Here is a 22,302-nt window from a genome sequence, read left to right as displayed (position 1 = left end):
TATTAAATTTTTACTTCTAGACTTAAAAAAACAATGTCAACAATACTCCAAACGCACTCAAGTGATGTAAACTGCACAGCATTTTCAGGATCATTGCTAGCAACATGTTCTGGGGACAAGACCATACGGTTGTATGATATTTCAAAGGACTTTGAGGAGTTACCATTTTCACCATTAGTCGGACATTCCTATTATGTACATTGCTGTGTTTTCAGTCCATTGGGAACACACATTGCTTCATGTTCAACTGATGGAAAAATAATTATTTGGGATACCAAAAATGGTCAAAGTGTTCGCATATTTAATCATGAAAGTAATGCTATAATTAGAGTATGTAGCTACTCTGCAAACTCAAAGTATCTTGTAACGGGTGCAGCAGACAATAGTGTATGTATTTGGGATGTGGACTCCTGCAAGCTATATAAGTGAGATAACTTATTTTTTCCTTTTTGTTTTTAATCAATATTAGAGAGGTCAGGGCATGAAACGACAAAAAAATAAGTGAATGCCATCCTTGCTGTGCTTTAAAGTCGATTTATAGTACAAAAGGTTAAACAAGATTAAAATATAGAATTTCAGTAATTGGGATAAAAATTTTACTGTAGACATAAACCAAAAACATTAAAAAAAGTTTGTCAGCCTGACCCTTGGGGTCGGGTCTAGTCTCCAGACCCCTCGAAAACCCCCCAAAAACGGTTTATATCACCCCCATCTCACCCATGGACCAAAATTTGTACAAACATAGAAGTATGTGAGGACATAACAAAAAAACAAAAACTGACAAAATATCAGGTCGGAAAAGTCATGTCAGGCCCCCTCCCCCCTCCCTATAGTCACTCCCTCCCAACATGTTAATTTCACCCCATCTCACCCATGAACTGAATTTTGTTGTATATATACATACAAGTTGTATGCGAGTAAATAAGAAAAAAATAAAAAAATGGTAAAATATGAGATCGGAGAGGTCATGTCAGACCCTCTTAAAGTGACCCCTTCATCCATACTTTATTTGTAGTATGTAGTATAGTATAGTATGTATCACATACCAAAAAATCAAACACTGACCAAATACCTGGTCATTTCAGAGCCTCTTCTTACCGTTCCATTCCTTTCTACCTTGGCACACCTCCCTCACTCCGACATGCCTTATTCAAATTAAATTAAATTATTTTCAATTTTATAACTTTTTAAAATAGCATAACCTTCAGTATGATCTATATGCGTCTTCAATGAACTTTTGTTGTTCAATGTCTTGTAAACATAGGCCTACTTTAAATTAATTTAAACAATTTATTATCAATAATTAGTCCTAAACTAAAACTAAACTAAAAACTAGATTTGAACTCGTCACTTTGACGAGTTAGTTATCCGCACGACAAACTCCACGCGCACGTCATACGTTGGAATTTTGCACACGGAAAAAGATTATGACATTATGACCTGAACTGAAGAATATCATGCTGTTAGTTCTGAATTCTGTCAATTTTGAGTCGTATAGTATATACAGTATAAACAGTATATTATTTATACATATTGCATACAGTGTAGAATACCGTATTTTCCGGAGTATAGGTCGACCCCAAGTATAAGTCGACCCCCAACTTTGCCCTAGAATATTTTGGTATTACCTGAATATAAGTCGACCAGCAAAATCATCTAATAACAAAAAATCATCAAAGAGGGCTAGAAATGTATGAAATGTAATGTAAAAGATGTAATCAATAATATTTATAAGACAATCTATTATTATTATATGTAAACCACAACGACTTCGCCGCAGTCTTCGCCAGCCTATAATAAATGACAGCGATGTAGCATTACAGTACTTGCCATCAGCGATGTTTTTTCGTGTCACCAGGGCTGCAAATTAAGGGGTATTTGGTCGCATTTGCGACCTAATTTTTCTGTTTGCGACTAAAGCAACAGAATAGGTCACGCATAGCGCGACAAGATCGTCTGCTTGTGCAAGTTGTTTCAAATTGAAGTCAGGTGTGTTTTCCCTATTTAACTGTGTTGTAATTTAATCTCTCTCTACTCTACGGAAGGCTCAGGAGTTTCCACTAGTCACCGCCGCCGCCGCAAAGGAGTCAGGTTCATTCAAGCGTACAAAGCCCCTAAACATTTTACACTCGTTGTGATTGGAAGTTCGTCCATTTATTGTATGCTGCCTTACCCAATCACACAAAAGGACACCAAATACACAGCACAGTGTGACGCGCGGACGACACAAACCTCGTGGAAAATCACCTCCGTTTTAAAGAAGGAATATAAAAAAACAATTGTACCGCCGTACACAGAAGTTAGCCAGGGCGGGCGCGGCAGATACTAAGGATTGTCGCCGCGCAGCCATCAGCATTTTTTAGGCAGTATAATGGTTATATCATGATTACTAAATAATGTAATTAATGATATATATAATAATATCTATTCATTATATAGATTAAACAGCAGTATTGTTTATCAGTAGATTTAATACTTTATTCCAGATTCTGATTATCGAAAATTATATATCAGAGAAAATACCGCAGCTTTTCCTACGAAGTAGCTTCGTAGATAAAACAGGCTACGTTGTTGGCTTTGTAGGTTACATTGTTTGGCTTCGTTAGTAACCTCAATAAACAACCTCACGATGTTCTATAGTGCGGAGGAGGACCAATTTGTACATTACTAAGAAATATATAATATAATATTTTTTATTCGTAAATGTTTCATTTGTGTGTGTTTTTTTACTCTCAACAACGGTGAATATAAATTTCCTACAATGTAAACGTATACGAGACACGATCCAACACAATGAACTATGCCAACTAATAAAAATAATATAGCGAACGTCCAGTCGTCGATCCAAAAACATGCAAACAAAAAGATCGTAAACAATTCATTCTAAATATAGTATCAGAACGTTCAGTCGGTCGCTCAAAAAGACTGCCGACAGAAGACCGTAATTAATACAGACCTAGTTTTTTGGTCACATGTCATGAAACGCGATACTCTGTTTTTCCACGTGGCTACAAAACAGAGTACTTGTACCTGAATTTTGCGTCACATGAAACGTAATACAGCTCTAAACTGTTCACACGATTCGCACGTTTTTCCCCTCCAAATTCTGGTCGGGCCTTTTATCGTAATAATAATTTACAAAGGCCTATCATGTTAAATCTTAACATGGAATATATATTTATTTTGCATATATTTTGTTTGCGTCCTAACCAAGGTGTTGTTTTTATAATTCGCTAAACCATGGCTAAACCAAGGTAGGATTGAATGGCCGGATTGAATCATGTAGGCCGCCGAAACTTTCTCTGCGTGAGTAGTAATTTCTTTCTGTACCGTAAAAAGAATAAATCTTGCGTGAATATAAGTGCCGCATCAGGACCAGTGCCTAAAATGTGCATAACCCAATTTATGTGCTCAGAAATCGATTGAAACAACCTATAATTACTTAAAAATCCCCCCGCGCTTGGGGGGGGGGGGGGTGGGATTTTTAAGTCTTAAGGCTTTTATTTTTATACACCCCCCCCCCCGCCCCAACTAAACTAAAAACGGATCTGCGCGGATGGGGTTTGGGGTTTGAGGGAAGGCGGGTTGTTGTCGATGAAAAGGTGCTACTAAAAAAATAAAAAAATCCTATATTTTACATTTGTGTGGCCATATGATGACATCATAACATCCGAGGGGTAAAGATTCTGCATGAATTCATATCTAGAACATATCTGCTTACATATTAAATTAAAAAAATTGGGGGTCATGGATGATCCTGAGGAGCTATAATAGATTCAAAATAGCCATAATTTTGACAATATTGTGTAACTTTTTCAACTAAAACGCATGCAAATTGTATAAATCAACGTGTTTGTATGACGTCATTTTAATTTGAAATGATGTCAATCTTTTTTAAAATGACTAGGAAAGGCTGGAAAATTACAATTCAAGAGAAAAAATAATGCTTTACGTACTCCGTTGCGCACCAAGCGCGTAAATTTTTTCGCTCACGCAGGAATTTTTGACATGCTCAAAATGTCATGATCAGCGTAGAAAGTTGATTAGAAATTAATTTTGCGCATTTTGAAACTTTAAATGCGCGTGTGCACGTAACTTCTTGTAAAACATGCAATTTTTAATCCATAGAAAGTTTGCCCTTGAAATAACTTAAATTTTCACTAAGTGTCAATTCAAAATGACTTATTTTTTATCCTATGATCAATCATTGAAATTCATAAAATCGCGCGTAAGTCACGTTGCGCAACTCTGACGTCATTCAAAATATGGAGGTGCACAACTTCAGGTAAATGTCTACATGATGACCAAGTTATACAATCTTATGTTGACAAGGATGAGAGATATGCGTGCAACAAAATTTTGGGAAAGAAAGAAGAACTAGACATGAAACTCGTCACTTTGACAATTTAGTTATCCGCTCGACAAACGCCACGTGCACGTCATACGTTGGAATATTGCACACAGAAAAAGATTATGGCATTATGACCTGAATCAAAGAATATGATAGTTGTTATTGCTGAATTCTGTTATTTTGTGTCATATAGTATACACAGTATCTGTATCACATACAGTGTAAAATAGGTGAAATTACCGGACCCCCAATTTTTAACATGTTGACGGTTTAAAAATGAAACCCGAAGGTAGCAATATCGGAAGGAAAATATCTCAGCAACAACATATTAACGAGTAGAAGAAATTTGAATACGTGAACTATTGATTCGCGCTCTTTTAAAAGTAATGAACTATGACGCAAAAGATGAAAATACGACTATTTTTATTTAACTGGGCATATGATGATGTCACAATATCCGATTGGCAAAATTTTCAAATGATTTCGTATCTACAATCCAATAGCTTCCAGAAACCGTTTTAATCGTGATTATCACATTTTATTACTTACGAGCTATTAAACAGATTGAAATTTACTGTAAAGATGAAATTATTGACCCACGTAAATTAAATTTTTAGGCATGATGAAGTCAGAAAAATTAAAATATTTTTAACTCATGCGAAAGATAGTTGATTGACTTAGACAATATTAAAATCTCGGAGAAAATGGAATACGAATAAGCGAGATGAGCAATAACGAAACAGACAAAAATCTCTTATTTTATATTCGCATGCCCATACGATGACGTCACAATGTCCGGTTAGCCATATTACCGGTAATGTATAATCCGATATCAACAACTCATCAAATTCCAGAATACGTAATAAAAATAACTAGAATTTAATTTTAATTTTATCATTTTATTGACATTAATATTTTTTAAACATGCACGTACGTTAACATACAATCGGAAAATGTTGATGTATGCCATCCTATTATACGCCTATAGTGCTGAGTTGTGCCTATTATATGCCATATACATTATGTACAGTATACTGTATATCTTATACAGTGTTGCATTGGTGAAATTACGGACACACATCATGTTCTAAGTTTTTGGCACTGATGACATTATCAAAAAAACCTTTTGGATAACAATATCGAAAGATAATGAATTGAGCAATAAAATATAACAATTGGAAGAAAATTTGGCACGTAGAAGCACTGTACGCGCTCTTTGAAATTTGTACAACTTTGACAAAAAAGATGAAAAAACTACTTTTTAACTTCAACTGGCCATAGGTTAACGTCACAACATCCAATAGGCTTGATTTTTATATGAATTCATATCTACATTTTATCAGCTTTCATAATAAATTATAATCATCAAGGTAACCTTCAATTCTGAAGAGCTGTAAGATATTCAAATTTACAGCGAAGGTGAAATTACACGACCTATGTTATTCAAGTTTTTACGTGTGATGACGTCATAAAAATAAAAGTAGTGGCAAGTCACGAGAAAGTCAATTAATTGAGCAATCACATACTGAAAATTGAGCGAAAATCGGGCACAAAATAAAAGAGATGCGTTCTATTATCACTGGCACTAAACGACATGAACATATTTCTCCCGTTTTACGTGACTTACACTGGTTGCCTGTAGATCAGCGCATTCGTTTTAAAATCCTGTTGCTGACATATAAGGCCATCAACGGATGTGCTCCAGCCTACATATGTGACATCATTACTCCGTCAACAAACTCTACGCTTCGTTCAACCAGCAGACTTCTTCTTAAACCTGGACCCCTTTCCAGAACTCGTTTTACGATGATCATGCTTTCGCTGTCGCAGCCCCAAAACTCTGGAACACTCTACCCCTCGAAATACGCTCATAAAAATCTGTAATCACATTTAAAACTAAACTCAAAACTCATCTCTTCAGAGAAGCATAATCACACGCTACTACTTGCACAGATCTTGGAAAACACAGCGCTTTGAAACCTTTGTCTCTTGCGCTTTATAAATGTTATTTATTATTTATTATTATTATTGAATGTGATAACCCACACAAAAAGAAAAAAATTACTAATTTTTAAATTCAAATGGCCATTTGATGACATCATACCATTTTGTACGTCTAATGTGTATATACATTTGTATCTACAACTTATTGGCTTCCAGAATAAGTTAAAAAAAATGGGGGTCATCGTGCATTCTGAAGAATTATTTTCATTTTAAAAATGCCTTATTTTTCACCATTTTCAGCACTTTGATGCAATTAATTTGCACATTTTGTCGTTTTTAACGTGCTCGTATAGCGTTATTTTAAGTTGGAACGGACTCAAAATCGGTGAAAGTACTAAGGATTGTGATTTATACATCACATTTTATTTTTTACGCTTTCTAAGAATCGCGTGCGCAAAAACGTGTTTTTGCGCAGTAATTTTTTAAACATGCAAATGGCCTAATTCATGCTCTAAATTGATCAAAAATTAATTTTGAGCTTATTAAATTTTTAGCGCCCGATTTCACGTGCATGACCTTGAAACGTGTAAGTTTTTATTTGCTAATATTTTTACTCTTGACCTGAAGTTTATGTGTAGTTAATTTCATTGATATGTGATAAAGAGGAGATATGATTGATAGTGTGATTTCACAAAATCGCGTATTAATGACATCACGGTTGAGTGATCACGCTGAAAAGCTTATTAGGATTAAGTTACGGTATTTGAAAGATATTGTGAAATTTTTGTGATCATTGACATTTAACTTTTTGAGATATTTGTTACACAAAATAGTTTACAGAAAGAAGAAGAAGAAGAAGAAGAATAAAGATTTCATACAATAACAATAGGTGATCATTTTATTCTAAATGATCACCTAATGATGATCAACTAATGAAATCTTTATTGGTTATCCGCAACAAAGTTGCTGATAACCTCTTGTGATTGTACGAAATCATCATCAACATCAACTTTTTATTTTTGGTTATCCGCAACGAAGTTGCTGATAATTTCTTGTGATTGTACGAAATCATCAACATCAACTTTTTATTTTTGGTTATCCGCAACGAAGTTGCAGGATAACCTCTTGTGATTGTACGAAATCATCAACATCAACTTTTTATTAGTTATCCGCTCATGGCGGATAACTCCTTGTAACTATCCTGTTTCATCATCTTTTTTTTTTAGTTATCCGCAACGAAGTTGCAGGATAACTCCTAGTGATTGTACGAAATCACTTTCCTTTCCTCCTTTCTTTCTGTAATTTTTTGTGTCACGCGTATCTGTAAAACTTCCAAACATAACATTTCGTAACTTTCTCAACATATCGTCACTCATATGAAGTTGTGCAGCGAAGCTTTTCAGCATTTTTACAATTGCGTAACGTGACTTACGCGCGATTTTATGAATTTAGCGTTTTAAACATAGGTAAAAAACCGAATAACGTTTTAAAGTGAAACTTTGCAAAAGTTTAATTTATATCATACACTAACTTTCTGTTGAAAAAAAATTGCGTGTTTTACACAAAGTTACGCGCGCACGCACATTTAAAATTTGAAAATGCGCAAAATTAATTTCTAATCATATTTTTACGCGTTTCATGACATTTTAAGCATGTCAAAAATTCCCACGCGTGCGCAAATTTTTACGTGTGCGGTGCGCACGTAGCATTAAAAACATATTTTTTTCCCGTGATTTGTGTTTTTCCAGCCTTTTTCTAGTAATTTTACCAACTTTTAAACAATTTCGACTTAAAGTTATGTCATACGAGCACGTCGAATTGGACAATTTGCGCGCGTTTTTGATGAAAAAGTTAAAAAATTCGTCAAAATTATGCCTTTTTTTAAACAGTCGTAATTTCTAAACTACACGGTCAACTTTTTGTGGATGACATATTGTGGAAGTTGATGAGTTGTAGATATCGGATCAAACATTAATGTGGTTAACCGGACATTGTGACGTCATCGTATGGCCCCTCGAATATAAAATTTAGGATTTCTGTATCTTTCGTCATAGCACATCACATTTAATAGAGCACATCTCCACTTATATGTTTTCCATTTTCACCCCGATTTTGATATTGTCTAGGTCAATCAACTATCTTTCGCATGAGTTAAAAATATTTTAATTTTTCTGACGTCATCATGCTAAAAAATTTAAATTACGTGGGTGAATAATTTCATCTTTACAGTAAATTTCAATCTCTTATAGCTCGTAAAAATAAAATGTGATAATCACGATTAAAACGGTTTCTGGAAGCTATTGGATTGTAGATACGAGTTCATGTAAACATTTTTCCAATCAGATGCTGTGATGTCATCATATGGCCAGTTGAATAAAAAAAGACGTATTTTCATCTTTCGCGTCATAGTTCAACACATTTAAAAGAGCGCGCATCAATATTTCACGTATTCAAATTTTTTCAACACGTTAATATGTTGTTGCTGAGATAATTTCCTTCCGAAATTGTTATCTTAGTGTTTCATTTTGATACAGTCGGCTTTTTAAAAATTTGAATAAAGGGCGGGTCCCGTAATTTCACCTATTCTACACTGTATGTAATATGTATACAGATTATACTGTTTATACTGTATATACTATATGACACAAAATTGACAGAATTCAGCACTAACAACATACCATATTCTTCAGTTCAGGTCATAATCTTTTTCTGTGTGCAATTCAGGTCATATTGCCATAATCTTTTTCTGTGTGCAATATTCTAACGTATGACGTGCACGTGGCCTTTGTCGTGCGGATAACTAACTCGTCAAAGTGACGAGTTACATGTCTAGTTTCTGTATTATTAGTTATCCGCACTAGGCGGATAACTCCTTGTAATTGTATGAAATCATCTTTTTTTAGTTGCGGATAACCTATGTGATTGTAAATATCTTTTTTTTTCTTCTTCTTTGTTATTCTTCTTTCTTTCCCAGATTTTTGTCCACAGCATATCCCCTATTTCTTGTCAACATAACTTTGTATAACTTGGTAAAAAGATTGAAATTGAAGTGTAGATGTGCAGCCAAGCTTTTTGACGATGTCAAAGTCGCGTTGCGTAAGATACTGTACGCGCGATTTTATGAATTTCTATATAACTGATCATAACTTTAGAACCAACAAATATTGTTTCATGAAACTTAATAAAATTATAATTCATATCATGGGTCAATTTTCTATGGATTAAAAATGGCATGTTTTACAAGAAATTACGCGCGCAAGCGCATTTAAAGTTTCAAAATGCGCAAAATTAATTTCTAATCAACTTTCTACGCTGATCATGACATTTTGAGCATGTCAAAAATTCTCGCGCGCGCAAAAAAAATTACGCGTATGGTGCGCACGGAGTACGAAAATCATGTTTTTTTCTCTTGAATTGTAATTTTCCAGCCTTTCCTAGTCATTTTAAAAAAGATTGACATCATTTCAAAATAAAATGACGTCATACGAACACGTTGATTTAGACAATTTGCGTGCGTTTTAGTTGCAAAAGTGCCAAAAAAGTTGTCAAAATTATGCCTACTTTGAATCTATTATAGCTCCTCAGGATCAACCGTTACCCTCAATTTTTTTAATTTAATATGTAAGCAGATATGTTGTAGATATGAATTCATGCAGAATCTTTACCCCTCGGATGTTATGACGTCATCGTATGGCCACACGAATGTAAAATATTGGATTTTTGACTGTTTCGCTATTGCTCATTACATTAAATAGAGTGCATATCGCTTATACGTATTCCATTTCCTCATATTATATTTTAATACTGTCTAGGTCAATCAACTATCTTTCGCATGAGTTAAAAATATCTTAATTTTTATGACGTCATCATGTCTAAAAATGTAAATAACGCGGTTCACCTTTTTTCATCTTTACAGTAAGTTTCAATCTGTTATAGCTCGTCAGAATAAAAAGTGATAATCATGATTAAAACGTTTTCTGAAAGCTATTGGATTGTAGATACAAATTCATGTGAATATTTTGCCAATCATATGTTGTGACGTCATTATATGGGCAGTTGAATTCAAAAGGTCATATTTTCATCTCTTGCGTAAAAGTTCCTTGCGTTTAAACGAGAGCGCATCTCTCTTTTACGTGCCCAAAATTCCTCAAATTTGTATTAATGTAATTATTTAGATAATTATCTTAATATAAAATATCTTTATATGTCAATTTGATGACGTCATCGTGTTAATAATTGGATTTAAAAGATGGGTCTCGTAATTTCGTCTATGCTACACTGTATATAACATACAATGTATTCTGTAAATACTGTAATATGCTGTATGCTACAAAATAGGTACAATTTAACACTGTACACATACTTAATTCATGTCATAGGATGGCATAACAATTGTCGAAGTTCATATAGTTTAAAGTATGTGCATGTTGCGTTTGCGCGGATAACCCGAACTCGTCAAAGTGACGAGTTCAAATCTAGTTTTTCTTTATAGTTATCCGCATTGAGCGGATAACTCCTTGTTATTGTCCAGATTCTTTTTCTATGTTATTAGTTATCCGCTTAGTAGCGGATAACTCCTTGTAACTGTATGAAATCATCTTTTTTTTTTTTGGTTATCCGCAACTTTTTAAGTTGCGGATAACCTTTGTTATTGTCACGTTTCTTTTTTTATCTTCTTTGTTATTAGTTATCCGCTTAGTAGCGGATAACTCCTTGTAATCGTCCTGTTTCATCAAATTTTTTTTTTTTTTCTGTATTATACTTCTTTCTTTCTGTCATTTTTGTGCGTCGCGTTTCTCTAAAACGTGTAAACAGAACATATCGTAACTTTGTCAACACATCGACATTTACGTGAACTTGTGCACCTCCTATTTTTGAATGACGTCAGAGTTGCGCAACGTGACGTACGCGCGATTTTATGAATTTCAATGATTGATCATAGACTAAAAACCAAACATAATTTTGTTTTGACACTTTGTGAAAATTTAAGTCATATCAAGCGCAAACTTTCTATGGATTAAAAATAGCATGTTTCACAAAAAGTTACGCGCGTACGTGCGTTTAAAATTTTAGGATGCGAAAAATCAACTTCTAATCAACTTTCTATGCGTTTCATGTCATTTTGAGCATGTCAAAAATTCCCACGTAGCGTTAAAAACATATTTTTTTCGTGTGATTTATGTTTTTTCAGCCTTTTCTAGTAATGTTACCAACTTTTAAACAATTTCGACTTAAAATTACGTCATACGAGCACGTCGAATTACATAATTTGCACGCGTTTTTGGTGAAAAAGTTCAAAAATTTGTCAAAATTATGCCTATTTTTAAACAGTCATAGATTCTAAACTACATGGAGAACTTTTTTTTAATTACATATTCTGGAAGTTGATGAGTTTTAGATATCGGATCATGCATTAATATGGGTAACCGGACATTGTGACGTCATCGTATGGCCACGCGAATATAAAATATAGGATTTTTGTCTCTTTCGTCATAGCTCATCACATTTAATAGAGCGCATCTCCACTTATTCGTTGTCTATTTTCACCCCGATTTTCATATATTCTAGGTCAATCAACTATCTTTTGCATGAATTAAAATTTTTTTAATTTTTTTAACGTCATCATGCCTAAAAATTTAAATTACGTTGGTCATTAATTTCATCTTTACAGTAAATTTTAATCTGTTATACCTCGTAAGAATAAAATGTGATAATCACGATTAAAACGTTTTCAGGAAGCTATTGTATTGTAGATACAAAATTATGTGTAAATTGTGCCAATTGAATGTTGTGACGTCATCATATGGCCAGTTAAATAAAAAAAGTCGTATTTTCATCTTTTGCATTATATTTCATTACATTTAAAAGAGCGCGCATCAATATTTCACGTATTCAAATTTCTTCTACACGTTAATATGTTGTTGCTGAGATAATTTCATTCTGAAATTTCTACTTTTGCATTTCATTTTGAAACCGTCAAGATGTTAAAAATTACAATAAAATACGGGTCCCGTAATTTCACCTATTTTACACTGTTTGTGATATGTATACAGATTGTACTGTGTATACTATATGACACAAAATAACAGAATTCAGAAATAACAACATATCATATTCTTCAGTTCAGGTCATAATGCCTTAATATTTTTCTGTGCGCAATATTGTAACGTATGACGTGCATGTGGCGTTTGTCGAGCGGATAACTAACTCGTCAAAGTGACGAGTTTCATGTCTAGTACTTCTTTCCTTCTGTCATTTTTGTGCGTCGCGTTTCTCTAAAACGTGTAAACAGAACATATCGTAACTTTGTCAACATATCGACATTTATTTGAACTTGTGCACCTCCTATTTTTGAATGACGTCAGACTTGCGCAACGTGACTTACGCGCGATTTTATGAATTTCAATGATTGATCATAGACTAAAAACGAAACATAATTTTGTTTTGACACTTTGTGAAAATTTAAGTCACATCAAGCGCAAACTTCCTATGGATTAAAAATAGCATGTTTCACAAAAAGTTACGCACGCACGCGCGTTTAAAATTTTAGAGTGCGAAAAATCAACTTCTAATCAACTTTCTGTGCGTTTCATGTCATTTTGAGCATGTCAAAAATTCCCACGCGCGCGAAACTTTTTACGCACGCGGTGCACACTTAGAGTTAAAAACATATTTTTTTCGCGTGATTCATGTTTTTTCAGCCTTTTATAGTAATGTTACCAACCTTTAAACAATTTCGACTTAAAATTACGTCATACGAGCACGTCGAATTAAATAATTTGCACGCGTTTCTGGTGAAAAAGTTCAAAAATTCGTCAAAATTATGCCTATTTTTAAACAGTCATAGATTCTAAACTACATGGAGAACTTTTTTTTAATTACATATTCTGGAAGTTGATGAGATGTAGATATCGAATCATGCATTAATATGGCTAACCGGACATTGTGACGTCATCGTATGGCCACGCGAATATAAAATATAGGATTTTTGTCTCTTTCGTCATAGCTCATCACATTTAATAGAGCGCATCTCCACTTATTCGTAGTCGATTTTCACCCCGATTTTAATATATTCTAGGTCAATCAACTATCTTTTGCATGAATTAAACATTTTTTAATTTTTTTATCGTCATCATGCCTAAAAATTTAAATTACGTTGGTCATTAATTTCATCTTTACAGTAAATTTTAATCTGTTATAGCTCGTAAGAATAAAATGTGATAATCAGGATTAAAACGTTTTCAGGAAGCTATTGTATTGTAGATACAAAATCATGTGAAAATTGTGCCAATCGAATGTTGTGACGTCATCATATGGCCAGTTAAATACAAAAAGTCGTATTTTCATCTTTTGCGTTATATTTCATTACATTTAAAAGAGCGCGCATCAATATTTCACGTATTCAAATTTCTTCTACACGTTAATATGTTGTTGCTGAGATAATTTCATTCTGAAATTTCTACTTTTGCATTTCATTTTGAAACCGTCAAGATAGTAAAAATTACAATAAAATACGGGTCCCGTAATTTCACCTATTTTACACTGTTTGTGATATGTATACAGATTGTACTGTGTATACTATATGACACAAAATAACAGAATTCAGAAATAACAACATATCATATTCTTCAGTTCAGGTCATAATGCCTTAATATTTCTCTGTGTGCAATATTCTAACGTATGACGTGCACGTGGCGTTTGTCGAGCGGATAACTAACTCGTCAAAGTGACGAGTTACATGTCTAGTTCTTCTTTCTTTCCCAGAATTTTGTGTCACGCATATCTGTCATTCTTGTAAACATAACATTTCATAACTTAGTCAACATATGGACATTTACGTGAAGTTGTGCACCTCCATATTTTTAATGACGTTAGAGTCGCGCAGCGTAAGTGACGCGCGATTTTATGAATTTCAATGATTGATCATAGATTATAAACCAAAAGTCATTTTGTATTGACATTTGGTGAATATTTAAGTCATATCAAAGGCAAACTTTCTATGGATTAAAAATGGCATGTTTTACAAGAAGTTACGCGCGTACGCGCATTTAAAATTTCAAAATGCGCAAAAATAATTTCTAATCAACTTTCTACGGTGATCATGACATTTCGAGCATGTCAAAAATTACCGCTCGCGCAAAATATTTTACGCGCGCGGTGCGCACGTAGCGTTAAAAAACAGATTTTTTGGCGTGGTTTATGTTTTTTCAGCCTTTTTCTAGTAATTTTACCAACTTTTAAACAATTTCGACTTAAAATTACGTCATACGAGCACGTTGATTTAGACCATTTGCGCGCGTTTCTGTTGAAAAATTTAGAAAATTTGTCAAAATAATGCCTATTTTGAATCTATTATAGCTCTTCATGATCGAAGGTGACCCCCAATTTTTTTAACTTATTATGCAAGAAGATAAATTGTAGATATGAACTTATGCAGAATTTTTACTTCTCAGATGTTATGACGTCATCGTATGGCCACACGAATGTAAAATATAGGATTTTTTACTCTTTCGTAATTGCTCATCACATTAAATAGAGCGCATCTCGCTTATACGTATTCCATTTCCTCCGATATTTTAATACTGTCTAGGTCAATCAACTATCTTTCGCATGAGTTAAAAATATTTTAATTTTTATGACGTCATCGTGTCAAAAAATGTAAATAGCGTGGGTCACCTATTTTCATCTTTACAGTAAATTTCAATCTGTTATAGCTTGTCAGAATAAAAAGTGATAATCATAATTAAAACGTTTTCTGGAAGCTATTGGATTGTAGATACGAATTCATTTGAACATTTTTCAAATCAGATGTTGTGACGTCATCATATAGCCAGTTGAATAAAAAAAGTCGTATTTTCATCTCTTGCGTAAAAGTTCATTGCGTTTAAACGAGAGCGCATCTCACTTTTACGTGCCCAAAATTTTTCAAATTTGTATTAATGTAATTAATTAGATAATTATCTTCTAAAATTGTTATTTTTATATGTCAATTTGATAACGTCATCGTGTTAATAATTCGATTTAAAAGATGGGTCTCGTAATTTCATCTATGCTACACTGTATATAACATAATTATACAGTGTATTCTGTAAATACTGTAATATGATGTATGCTACAAAATAGGTACAATTCAGCAATGTAGACACATTTATTTCATGTCATAGGATGGCATAATAATTGTCGAGGTTCATATAGTTTAAAGTATGTGCATGTTGCGTTTGCGCGGATAACCCGAACTCGTCAAAGTGACGAGTTCAAATCTAGTTTTTTAGTTATCCGCATTCAGCGGATAACTCCTTGTAACTGTCCTGTTTCATCATCTTTTTGGTTATCCGCAACTTTTGAAGTTGCGGATAACCCTTGTTATTGTAAATATCTTTTTTTTTTTTTCATCTTCTTTATTCTTCTTTCTTTCCCGGAATTTTGTTGCATGCATATCTCTCATCCTTGTCAACATAAGATTGTATAACTTGGTCATCATATAGACATTTACCTGAAGTTGTGCACCTCCATATTTTGAATGACGTCAGAGTTGCGCAACGTGACTTACGCGCGATTTTATGAATTTCAATGTTTGATCATAGGATAAAAAATAAAAGTCACTTTGTAATAACACTTGGTGAAAATTTAAGTTAGATCAAGGGCAAACTTTCTATGGATTAAAAATGGCATGTTTCACAGAAAGTTACGCGCGCACGCGCGTTTAAAATTTCAATAACCGAAAAATCAACTTCTAATCAACTTTCTACGCGTTTCATGTCATTTTGAGCATTTCAAAAATTCCCACGGGTGCGCTTTTTTTTTACGCGTGCGTGCGCACGTAGCGCAAAAAACATCTATTTTTGCTTGATTTTTGTTTTTTCAGCCTTTTATAGTAAATTTACCAATTTTCAATCAATTTCGACTTAAAATCACGTCATACGAGCACGTAGAATTGAACAATTTGCGCGCGTTTTTGATGAAAAAGTTCAAAAATTCGTGAAAATTATGCCTTTTTTTAAAAAGTCATAGATTCTAAACTCCGTGGTAAAAATTTTGAAAATTTCAGATTCTGGAAGTAGATGAGTTGTAGATATCAAATCATGCATCGATATGGCTAACCGGACATTGTGACGTCATCGGATGGCCACTCGAATATAAAATATAAGATTTTTGTCTCTTTCGTTATTGCTCATCACATTCAACAGAGCGCATCTCGCTTATACGTATTCCATTTCCTCCGAGATTTCAATATTGTCTACGTCAATCAACTATCTTTCGCAGGAGTTAAAATATTTTAATTTTTATGACGTCATCATGTCTAAAAATGTAAACAACGTGGGTCACTTATTTTCATCTTTACAGTAAATTTTAATCTGTTATATCTCGTCAGAATAAAAAGTGATAATCATGATTTAAACGTTTTCTGGAAGTCATTGAATTGTAGATACGAATTCATGTAAATATTTTGCCAACCAGATGTTGTGACGTCATCATATGGCCAGTTGAATAAAAAAAGTCGTATTTTCATCCTTTGCGTAAAAGTTCATTGCGTTTAAACGAGAGCGCATGTCACTTTTACGTGCCCAAAATTCTTCAAATTTGTATTAATGTAATTATTTGGATAATTATCTTCTAAAATAGTTTTCTTTATATGTCAATTTGATGACATCATCGTGTTATTAATTGGATTGAAAAGATGGTCTCGTAATTTCGTCTATACTACACTGTATATAACATATAACAGTGTATTCTATAACATGCTGTATGCTACATAATAGGTACAATTCAGCACTGTAAACATGTTTAATTCATGTCATAGGATGGCATAATATTTGTCGAAGTTCATATAGTTTAAAGTATGTGCATGTTGCCTTTGCGCGGATAACCCGAACTCGTCAAAGTGACGAGTTCAAATCTAGTTTTTCTGTATTCTTCTTTCTTTCTGTCATTTTTGTGTCACGCGTAACTCAAAAACGTGTAAACATAACATTTCATAACTTTGTCAACATGTGGGCATTTATGTGAAATTGTGCACCTCCTATTTTGAATGACGTCAGAGTTGCGCAACATGACTTACGCGCGTTTTTACGAATTTCGCGTATTTAACATAGATCGAAAACCATATAACAATTTAATATGAAACTTGACAAAAAGTTTAAGTTATATCTTGCGCTAACTGACTATAGGGAAAAAATGGCATGTTTTACACGAAGTTACGCGCGCACGCGCGTTTAAAATTTCAAAATGCGAAAAATCAATTTCTAATCAACTTTCTACGCGTTTCATGTAATTTTAAGCATGTAAAAAATTCCCACGCGCGCGCATTTTTTTACGCGCATGGTGCGAACGTAGCGTTGAAAACAATTTTCAATTTAAATTTCAATCTGTTATAGCTCATCAGAATAAAAAGTGATAATCATGATTAAAACGTTTTCTGGAAGCTATGGGATTGTAGATACGAATTCATGTAAACATTTTGCCAATCGGATGTTGTGACGTCATCATATGGCCAGTTGAATAAAAAAAAGGCGTATTTTCATATTTTGCGTAATAGTTCATCACATTTAAAAGGGCGCGCATCTATATTTTACGTATTCAAATTTCTTCTACACGTTAATATATGGTTGCTGAGATAATGTCCTTCCGAAATTGCTATCTTAGTGTTTCATTTTGATACCGTCGCCTAATGTCACCTATTCTACACTGTATGTAACATGTATACAGATTATACCGTTTGCACTGTATATACTATATGACACAAAATTGACAGAATTCAGCACTAACAGCATATGATATTCTTCAGTTCAGGTCATAATGCCATAATCTTTTTCCGTGTGCAACATTCCAACGTATGACGTGCACGTGGCGTTTGTCGAGCGGATAACTAACTCGTCAAAGTGACGAGTTTCATGTCTAGTATTATTCTTCTTTCTTTCTCCTCCATTTTTGTGTCTCGCGTATCTCAAAAACTTGTACACATAACATTTCATAACTTTGTCATCATATGGACATTTACGTGAAGTTGTGCACCTCCTATTTTTGAATGACGTCAGAGTTGCGCAACGTGACTTACGCGCAATTTTATGATTTTTAATGATTGATCATAGATTAAAAACCAAGCATAATTGTTTTTTGACACTTTGTAAAAATTTAAGTCATATCTAGGGCAAACTTTTTGTGGATTAAAAATGGCATGTTTTACAAGACGTTGCACGCGCATTTTTCTATTTTTGTGTCTCGCGTATCTCAAAAACGTGTAAACATAACATTTCATAACTTTGTCAACATATGGGCATTCACGTGAAGTTGTGCACCTCCTATTGTGAATGACCTCAGAAATGCGCAACGTGACTTACGCGCAATTTTATGAATTTCGCGTATTTAACATAGATTGAAAACCATATAACAATTTAAATTGAAACTTAGCAAAAGTTTAATTTATATCTTGCGCTAACTTTTTGTGCACTAAAAATGGCATGTTTTACACGAAGTTACGCGTGCACGCGCATTTAAAATTTAAAATGCGTAAAATTAATTTCTAATCAACTTTCTACGCTGATCATGACATTGACGTGGTCCGCACGTAGCGCTAAAAACATATTTTTTGCGTGAATTATGTTTTTTCAGCCTTTTATAGTAATTTTATCAAATTTTAAAACAATTTAGACTTAAAATTACGTCATACGAGCACGTCGAATTGTACAATTTGTTCGTGTTTTTAATGAAACAATTCAAAAATTTGTCAAAATTATGCCTTTTTTTAAACAATCATAGATTCTAAACTACGAGGTAAACTTTTTTTTTACTTACATATTCTGGAAGGTGATGAGTTGTAGATATCGGATCATTAATCAATATGGTTAACCGGACATTGCGACGTCATCGTATGGCCACACGAATGTAAAATATAGGATTTTTGTCTCTTTCGTTATTGCTCATCACATTAAATGGAGCGCATCACGGTTATCTGTATTCCTTTTTCTCCGAGATTTTAATATTGTCTAGGTCAATCAACTATCTTATGCATGAGTTAAAAATATTTATTTTTTATGACATCATCATGCCTAAACATTTAAATTACGTGTATACAGATTATACTGTGTACTTTAAAATGTATATACTACATGACACAAAATAGACAGAATTTAGCACTAACAACATATCATATTCTTCAGTTCAGGTCATAATGCCATAATCTTTTTCTGTGTGCAACATTCCACCAACGTATGACGTGCATGTGGCGTTTGTCGAGCGGATAGCTAACTCGTCAAAGTGACGAGTTTCATGTCTAGTTCTTCTTTCTTTCTGTCATTTTTGTGGGTCGCGTATCTCAAAAACGTGTAAACATAACATTTTATAACTTTGTCAACATGTGGGCATTTACGTGAACTTGTGCACCTCCTATTTTTGAATGAAGTCAGAATTACGCAACGTGACTTACGCGCGATTTTATGAATTTCGCGTATTTGATATAGATCGAAAACCATATAACATTTTAATTTGAAACTTATCAAAAGTTTAATTTATATCTTAATGCGCTATGTTTTTGTGCAAAAAAAATTGCATGCTTTACACGAAGTTACGCGCGCATGCGCGTTTAAAATTTAAGGATGCGAAAAATCAATTTCTAATCAACTTTCTACGCGTTTCATGTCATTTTAAGCATGTCAAAAATTCCCACGTGCGCGCAACTTTTTACGTGTGCGGTGCGCACGTAGCATTAAAAACATATTTTTGTCGCGTGATTTATGTTTTTCCAGCCTTTTCTAGTAATTTTACAAACTTTTAAAACAATTTCGACTTAAAGTTACATCATACGAGCACGTCGAATTGGACAATTTGTGCGCGTTTTTGATGAAAAAGTTCACAAATTCGTCAAAATTATGCCTTTTTTTAAACAGTTGTAATTTCTAAACTACACGATCAACTTTTTGTGAATGACATATTCTGGAAGTTGATAAGTTGTAGATATCGAATCATGTATACATTTGGCTAACCGTATATTGTGAAATCATCGTATGGCCACGCGAATATAAAATTTAGGATTTTTGTATCTTTCGTCATAGCTCATCACATTTAATAGAGCGCATCTCGACTTATTCGTTTTCCATTTTCACCCCGATTTTGATATTTTCTAGGTTAATCAACTATCTTTTACACGAGTTAAAACTACTGTATTTTAATTGTTATGTCATTATCATGCCTAAAAATTTAAATTACGTGGGTCTTTAATTTCATCTTTACAGTAAATTTTAATCTGATATAGCTCGTAAGAATGAAATGTGATAATCACGATTAAAACGTTTTCTGGAAGCTAATGGATTGTAGATAGGAAATCATGTGAACATTTTGCCAATCGGATGTTTTGACGTCATCATATGGCCAGTTAAATAAAAAAAGTCGTATTTTCATCGTTTGCGTCATAATCCATTACATTTAAAAGAGCGCGCATCAATATTTCACGTATTCAAATTTCTTCTACACGTTAATATGTTGTTGCTGAAATAATTTCCTTCCGAAATTGCTACCTTCACTACGCTCGCGCTAAGGTCAAATTTTCGTTCGCCAAAATGGCGAAAGGTTTTGAAATACATTAGCCAAATTGAAAATCCTTTAGCCAAATTTAAAAAACCATAAAAATTTGAAAAAAATGTTTATTAAATAAATAATGCATGTATTTTTTTTATATTTTATTTCTTTTACATTTATATTATTATTAGGTTACCCAATGAACCTGATTTTTGTTACCGGGATTTTAACACGTTCGTGAAATTTCAAAAAGTGACGTGTCTTTGAAGTTAAAAATATACTATTTCTTATGTACCCATGCGAATAAAAATTATATGCCTGGAAAGATCTTGTTTAATGGATTATTTTTATATATTTATAATCTATGTTTATTAAATATTTTAATAGAAAACGCGAGTTAAAAATGAGGTACAAAAGCCGGCGAGCCGAAATCCGCGCGCTAAAAATAACTTTGGAAAACACCTACCCATTTTCGCACCCGATCGCACGAGGTTCATAATAGGTGGTGGAGTAATTTTTGTTGCATGTTATCAGGCTTTAAATACTCTTTATTTTGATATGTAAATCGGTTATTATTATTATATACATCCGCCTCAAATGTCAATTTTAACGATAAAAATTGAATTTTTGAGTCTTTCTAATTATCAAAATCTGGCTAATTGAAGCTAATTTATATTTCTGTTTGATAAAACACATCGTTTTATTTGACTTTGCGTGGACCTCGTGCGAAGAGGCCAACAAGACCAACCCCTGAAAAAAATAATCCCTACCATAAATATCAGTGTTTACCATTTTCCATTCAGTTCTTCGCTTATTACTAAATTACCGTCGCCCAGGCAATGTGCATGGTATGCATGTATTAGCGCGTTAATTAATGATTGGATAACCCCCGCAGTGGACTGTTCCATTTTCTGAACTAGTCTTCGCCGCACACGAGGCATGTCGAAAAATGTCACCTCTCATCATGGAATATTTCGAAACGTCAATTTTACCGATTTATTAAATTATTTAATAATTGGAATATTTATCAATCTATTATATAAAACAAGAAATGTACCGCAGAAATTTAAGAAGCTTTGAATTTGCTATGCAGCGGCCGTAACCCATTCTATGTAGGCGGCCGAAACGCGCTTTGGCCATGGTTGCCGTTGCAGTATACGCTGTTTCTTAGCTATTCAATTTAAAGCGCAACTTTCGGTTAGAATAATCGAAAGGGAAATAAAATTAAACATGTTAACATTATACTATTGAGGTAATTACTTTGTTAAATTTAAAATTCCCCTTTTTAAATAACAGAACAGCCTCGTTTACGGAAGTATTCGTCCACATGTTTCTGTTTACATTTTCTTCTCGAAGTTCATTTTCTACGTCGAAGAATAGGGACTTCCCCTTTTATTCGCTCATCATCACGTCGACGACGGCCGGCCACGAACCAATCACATTAACTGTGTGTCATTAAAACGTCATCGAGGCACGCTCTGCGCATGTTTAAACAG

The 22,302-nt window shown here is 33.6% G+C and overlaps 1 protein-coding gene across 4 annotated transcripts in view; it reads left to right on the top strand.

Annotated features, from left to right (window-relative positions):
• The window catches only part of LOC140040729 (WD repeat, SAM and U-box domain-containing protein 1-like), a 183,710-nt gene that overhangs the window by 24,851 nt on the left and 136,557 nt on the right, over nt 1-22,302 (top strand). For all 4 annotated transcript variants that reach the window (XM_072086879.1, XM_072086881.1, XM_072086878.1 and 1 more), the window contains exon 2: nt 21-425. In XM_072086879.1, the coding sequence (XP_071942980.1) occupies nt 34-425 (392 nt within the window). In that variant the 5' untranslated portion in view covers nt 21-33. The remainder of the gene's footprint in view (nt 1-20; nt 426-22,302) is intronic.

The sequence above is a fragment of the Antedon mediterranea genome, chromosome 2, assembly GCF_964355755.1.
Source record: "Antedon mediterranea chromosome 2, ecAntMedi1.1, whole genome shotgun sequence".
NCBI lineage: Eukaryota > Metazoa > Echinodermata > Crinoidea > Comatulida > Antedonidae > Antedon > Antedon mediterranea.
The sequence above is the reverse complement of the archived record's forward strand: the minus strand, read 5'-3'. Positions and strand labels throughout refer to the sequence as shown.